At 35.2% G+C, this 6,712-nt stretch overlaps 1 protein-coding gene across 1 annotated transcript; it reads right to left on the reverse strand.

Annotated features, from left to right (window-relative positions):
- Positions 1 to 1,049: 1,049 nt before the first annotated feature.
- LOC127554878 (protein mono-ADP-ribosyltransferase PARP12-like) lies at positions 1,050 to 2,525 on the reverse strand. Its single transcript, XM_051986797.1, has 2 exons — positions 2,277 to 2,525; positions 1,050 to 1,927 (listed from the first exon to the last, which is right to left on the reverse strand). The coding sequence occupies exons 1-2, from the start codon at positions 2,444 to 2,446 to the stop codon at positions 1,495 to 1,497; spliced, it is 603 nt and encodes a 200-aa protein (XP_051842757.1). The 5' UTR covers positions 2,447 to 2,525; the 3' UTR covers positions 1,050 to 1,494.
- Positions 2,526 to 6,712: the final 4,187 nt, after the last annotated feature.

The raw sequence follows: 6,712 nt of genomic DNA on the forward strand, positions 1-6,712 counted from the left end.
CCTTTGAATGTAGCAAAGTATTAACCTTTCTGGGAACCCATCCATGCAAATTGATTGTTGTTTTAGCAAGGGATGGTACATAAGGATAATATATCCATAAATAACAAATAATTATTTTCATGAAAATGGATATTTATCTCAATATTGTAGATTTCCATATTTTGTCAATTCTTAATAAAATATTCTTGTTTCACCTTAATTTTTTTAGATTCCTAGTGCCCTTTAAAGGTCAGCTCAAACAGTGTCTTCTATATAAATTCCTTTTGATCTTCATATTGCTGGTCCTCTCAGCACCTATTTTGTATATATCTATTTCATATATACCTACGTATGCACATTATTTCCTTGATAGAATTTAAATTCCTTAAATTCCTAATTTTTTTCCTTTGGATTCCTTGCCCCAGTACATAGAGTTTTACTTTCAATCTTGGAAGAATTGGATTAGCATGGTAGAAAATGAAATGTGTCAGAGATGCTGGAGCAAAACTTGCCCTATTCACTTGGAGACATAGAGTTTTCTAACAATTTTACCAGGGAAATACCATCAGAGAAAGAGAGGAGTCATAGGAAAATCTCTCAGGTGGAAGATAAAGAACAAAGAGACTCATTAGGCAGTCAAGAAGAAAGAGATTAAGGATATCAGAGAAGCTTGGGATTTACAGTCTTGTAGGCCCTCATGGAATGTGTTGAATGAATGACTACTTCTTATCCTTCGCATGCGAAAATTACAAGTTCTTGGAAGGTAGAGGTTTATGCTCATGCTGGGCATGAAATCAGAATTTAATCAATGTGTGGATTAACTCTTATGGTTAGGGGAGGTCTGTGATTCTTTCTTAAGGAGAAAACTTCAGCAGGAGAGAAAGAAATCACAAGGGTATGTTTGAAATCACAGCAGAAAACTAGGATCAGCCCTTTCTGGGAGCAGATTGTGGCAGACCTCAATTAGTTCTCTTTGCAAAGTCGAGAGGCTAAGGTTAAGTCATTAAGGCTCCACCTCACCTTAAGCAACTCAGGTTCTGAAGAGTTCAGTTAATAAAGAGTTGGTGTGAAAAATTTTTAACATAAAACATTTATTTCAAAGATTAAAAGCATTTAAATTGACAAATTACAAGAAGTACTACTGTGTAAAATTTGTATGCAAGGACGTCCAAACTCACTCTGCTTTTCGTTGAGTCTTAATTCTTGCATCCTCAGTTAGGGAGGGGAATGAAGAAATGAAAGAAAAGGTGAGGAAGAGATAAAAGAAATGAGTAAAGGGGGAAAGGGGAAAAGCACTGGAAATAGTAAGGAAGGAAGAACTGAATATTCCAACAATAGCATGATTTAGGGAATGTCTCAGGAGTATCCCAGGTAGTAGATGGTTTGAAAATAAAAGTAAAGAAATAAAGAAGGAGTATATAATAATTAAAAAGTTTAAATAAATAGTTGAGGAGTTTCTGATGTGTGTAATTCATTGGCAAGTGTTGGCTGAGTGCTGAAGTTTGATTCTTTAAATCAGTTAGACATATAAATTGCATCTCTGGCATTCTTATATTGAATGACATAGTAAGGGTAGCAATAATGTCTTTTGGACACTGCAAAGAGAGTAGGTTTTTGTGTATTGTTTACATAACAATCAAATTGGATTTTTTCTGGATTAAGAGGTGGGGCTAAGAAGTCTTGTTGCTCAATTGTCATTTCTCCAATCAACACTTTTGCTAATATCATGTTATGTCCAGAGAAGGAGACTTTACTAGAGGTCATCAGAGTGGAGGCTTTGGCTTCTTGGGTGAAATATACTGCAATTCCAAAATTATCCACAGAAAAATGTCGAGTAGGTTCCAAGCCACACAAAGCTAGATCCTCCAGTCTCATGTCAGTTTGATGGAAGAGGTGGCGCTCTATGCAGTTTAAGTGAGCTTTTTCCGTCACCATTTTTCTTTTATTCCTAAGAGGTTGAGAGTGGGAGAATTCATATAAGTACATTATATATTTTCAAGCTCAATGCATTGTCCCTCTACTGATTCCCATAATAGCCCTTTATTGCCTCTCTCTGGCACCTCCCCTCCACAAATATCTGCTGCCCATCACTTTTGTTTTTCCATATGCCCAACTTAGAACTTTTTAAATATATAAAACCAAAAGATTTCAGACTTGGGAAGGACTCTAAACACCTTTTAGTCCAATCCTTACATAAATTGATACCTAGTCCCCCACTCATCCTGTTTTTCCCCTCCATGCCATAATAGTCTTTTTGATTTTTTTTCCCTAAATATTTCTACCATTTGCTTTCACACCTAATATAGTCTTTCCAGAGGTTTCTATTATAAAGCCGGAAGATTCTTAGCACAATAGTTTGCTGGAATGGCATAGAGTGATGAAAGAGTTGGCAACAAGTCTGGTATGCAGGATCTGAAGGTAGCATTTCCGTTAATGTGAATTTTTTTCTCTCGTTTATTTGAATCATTCTGCTAATTCCTGGATAAGGTCCAAAATAGGAATCATCTTCTTCTTCCCCCAACAATGGGCAAAAACCGTTCGAATCCCATGGCCTGGGAAATAAATAGGGGTACATCAGAAGAATGTGAGCAACAAATTCCCATGTAGATAGTGCTTTTGGGGGATAGATTATGGGAGAGAATTCCAGAAGAGAAAAATACATATTATACTTATTTACCCCATTTTAGAAAATGTCATACTCTTCCATTTGCCTAGTCAAATAAGTCTAGAAATAAAAACCTTCATTAGCAACATCATTCCTTTAATGTTGCTTTACTTTTGATAAAGCACTCCAAATATCCCACCCTGTGTGTTTCTCTGTGTCTGTCTGTCTGTCTGTTTCTCTCTCTCATGTCTGTGTCTCAGTGAAAATAATAGAAAGAAGAAAAGAAACAAGCATTTACTAAGCTCTTAATATGCAGTGTACTAAGTGCTGGAGATATAGATATAAGTTTAAAGAAAGATAGTCTCTGCCCTTAGGAAGCTTATATATTAATAAATAGAGGAAGAATATGTGTAAAAGAATTCAGAAAAGTACAGTAGGGAGGTTGAAATGAAGTGACATAGCAAGGGGGAGGGCATAATTTTTATGGCTATAAATAGGACTACAGAGGAAAATGGAATTAGGCTGACCTTGTACTTTTTACAAAATGGAAACTTTAAGAGCAGCTCACCAAAAGAAAATGAGTTATCTTTGCCCATTTTAGAAATGAAACAACTATGGCTCAAAATGGGGAAGTGACTTGTTCAGTATAAATATACATTATATTTTAGAAGCAAGTTTTGAATACAAGCCACTTTTAATTCCACCCTGTAAACAATAATTCCTCATCCTCAGAGAAACAGAAAATAAAGCTCTAACCTCAATTTAGGCAATCTACATTCATTTTTTGGGTGCATAGTTGTTTACATGTTGTCCTTCCTTCACTTATCACTACATTATGATTTCTGGGAGTAGAGATGTCATTTGGCTTTTTTTTTTTAAATCTCTCAGCACAGGGCTTGGCATATATGCTTGCCAATTGACAACCTATGAAAACACTGAATTCTGGAATACAGAGTATTCTAGGCTTAAAATCCTCATCCTGATAATATAAATATTCTTGGTCAAACTATTTTCCCTAAGTTTTCACATATTTAAAAAAGAAGTTAAGGGGTTTTGGATGATGTTAAAGTTCCTTTTGACTCTAAATCTTATGTTGTAATTCTAATATATGCCCTCTTTCAAATGTGGAACAATTTGGTTGTGGAATGTGATAAAAATGTCAAATAAAACAACTTGTAAGAGATATAAGGAGCTGTTCTTTTTGTATGTGAACAGTCTATAGAAAAATAATTTTTGTTCACAAAACATACTAACATTACAATATATAAAACAAATTTTCATATAATGTGAAAAACATTCACAGGAAAAATTTTAAAAACTGTATTTGAGTACAGATAATCAACTGAATTTGGTGGGCATCAGGATTTTTTATCTTATTTTTATGTAATTCAAAAGTTTAAAATTGATAATATGTAAAAATAAAATATCTGATAGGAGAGTATGAAATATTGAATAAGAAATATTGTTTTCATAACTAGCAGAAAAGCTATTTTTTTCTAGCTTTTACTTCATAAGAGAAAGATTAACCCTGCTATGAGCTATAAACTAATGTGGAAGTGAAGACCAGCAAAAATAGATTAGGAGGAAGTCCTTACTCAATTCCTTCTACCATACATCTTACTCCAACCCCAGCTATTTCAACAAAAATATAAAAAGAATGTCAGAAAAAGTAGTGATCTGAAATCACAAGAAGAATGAAGAAATCACAATAAAATGAAAAATAATTAGTCTTTTTTTCCTAGCCTAATATCAATTCATTTTACAAGCAAATGACAATGTTGGATTAACAGTGAAATTTTAAAGCCTCAGCCTTCAGGCTCAATCTGGGAGCTTGGACCTATCTCTTTGACCCAAAATTGCAAATGAGAATTTGACAAAATGCATATCTATCTAGCCTATAGGGGTTGGTCTACAGATTTCTTGTTTTGGACCCAGAACAGTATTGTGAATTCAGCTTCTTATGTTATACCATACTGTTAGGTCTTTGATCCTCTGGAATGTTTCAGCTAGTTAATAAACCTGGGGAAAGGAATTGTCTATTGGAATTCCACCCAGAGCCAAACATAATACTTGCTAAGATGCCAACCAGGCTACAGAGCCTAAAAAGTCCAACAGGGCAGCAATCAGAATATCTCCTAAATAAAATCATAAAGAAACCACTAAAAATCAGTAGCTACTTGGCTTGTACCACCCCTGAAATTCTTAAACAACCCAGGATAAAATGCCTGGAGGATATAGCTTGGAGGACCCTACATAAGAGAAACTAGGAACATTAAAAACCAAACCAAACCAAACCAAACCAAACAAAACAAAACAAACAAACAAAAAATCCAGATGCCTCAAGAAAAACCACAGGACTTGGCAATAACAGAAATTCTCAATACTAGAAGAATGATTTTTTAAAAATATCCCCACAATGAAAAGTTATCATAGTACTATAGATGTTCAGTATTCAAAGGCACACAAACAACATCCCTCTAAAACACCTAGAAGCAAAGATCATAGTTAATTAAAATTCTGTTAAGTGGGGAAATTTCAGTGGCAATGTCAAAATGGTAGAGCACAGGGAGCAACTCAGTTGAACTATCCTAAAATTCCCTTTTAAACAACTTTAACACCTCAAATAAATTTATTTTGTGACAGAGACAACAAAAGATGAGGTTAAGGCATTTTCCAATTTAAGACAATTTAGAAAATCAGCAGGATAGGTCTGAGGCACTATAAAGAAAGGGGCAGAATGAAAAGGAAGAGACTTAGATGGTAGCAGTACTAGTAGGCTTTGGTGGAGGTAGTGAGGATAGCAGAAGGAGTAGCAGCTTTAGGAGCTCTTAGCCCAAAAAAAGCGAGTAGGTTAGACAATTGATTAATTGTGCCCTTTGCTGCTCTGGGTTACAGGATCTATATAATTCCCCATACACAATTCCAGGATGAAGAGGATCACTAATACTTATGGAAGCAGGAGAAAAAGGATCTTGTTCACAACTACAAGGTAGATAGAAGCACTGGCATCTATGACTGCAGGAGATCCTTTTTCATATTCCAGGATGGAGAAAAGAATGGCTGCTGATAAAAGATCAGGGGCTTTGGTCTAAGTTCCAAACAAAAAGGAACACTAACCATTGCAGCCACAGGAGAATAGGGAACCTGGTTACAGTCCCAAGGCCAAGTGGAGCACCAGCACTTGTGATTGCAGGGGAATAAGATCTGGTATAGATCAGAGTAGAAATCACGCTTCTTTTAGTATCATACCATCTTAAAAGCACCAAAATCTTGCATATCCCTAGAACTAATTCTAAGTACAAAAGAACAAAAATCTGAAGCTTGGGACAGCGCTCTTCTCACCCTAAGGATAGACTCCAATTTTAAGATCAAGTTAAAAAAAATCAAGAAATAGAAAAAATAAGCATGGTGCTGAAATCAAGAGGACCCGAGTTCAAATCTGGGTGAATGTATCATCCATGATGAGGAAATTAAAACAATCATTAGGTGTAATGGGCTGAAGCTTGAGTTGATGCACTGAGGTACCAAGCACATGAGGCTAAATAGTAATTGGACCATACTCTATTAATATATATGCTTGAAGAAAGAATAGCCCCCACCTACTCTTTGTGTAAGTCCTGATGTGTTGTATAGGAAATGATGATTTTGGTGGGTAGGGCACAGGGGCAGGAAGAGAGGCTGGGAGAGACTGCTGGCTGGCTTCTTATCATAGCTGCTCACATTGCTATCACAATCCCCCTTCTCACCTCTGATCCTTCTTCACCTCCACTAAGAATAAAGATAGAAAATTTTCCCCTAACCTGAATTCCTGACCTTGGCTGATTTTAAATATGTGGTCATCACAATTAGGAGCTATTTTAGCCAAAGGGAATATCATAACAAATTTGACAATTTAAGTTAAATAAACACTTATAAAAATATAAATTGATCAGATTAACCAAAGAAAATAATTAATAATCTACCTTTAATAATCCTCTCAGGACCAGATGTATTCACAGATGAGTACTACAAAACATTTAAAAAAAACAATTCAAATATTTATAAAACATTTGGAAAAGTAGGTAAAGAAGGACACCTACTATATTCCTCTAACAATCCAAAGTCAAGAATATCAAAGGAATTTGAGGG

This window comes from Antechinus flavipes, chromosome 3 (assembly GCF_016432865.1).
Source record: "Antechinus flavipes isolate AdamAnt ecotype Samford, QLD, Australia chromosome 3, AdamAnt_v2, whole genome shotgun sequence".
Lineage (NCBI taxonomy): Eukaryota > Metazoa > Chordata > Mammalia > Dasyuromorphia > Dasyuridae > Antechinus > Antechinus flavipes.

Excerpts from the sequence above, each read along its gene's own strand:
- LOC127554878 (XM_051986797.1), bottom strand. The coding sequence starts at position 2,446 with ATGATTCAAATAAACGAGAGAAAAAAATTCACATTAACGGAAATGCTA. Across the intron at positions 1,928-2,276 it reads CTCTGGAAAGACTATATTAG|GAATAAAAGAAAAATGGTGA; the intron begins GTGTGAAAGCAA and ends TCAACCTCTTAG.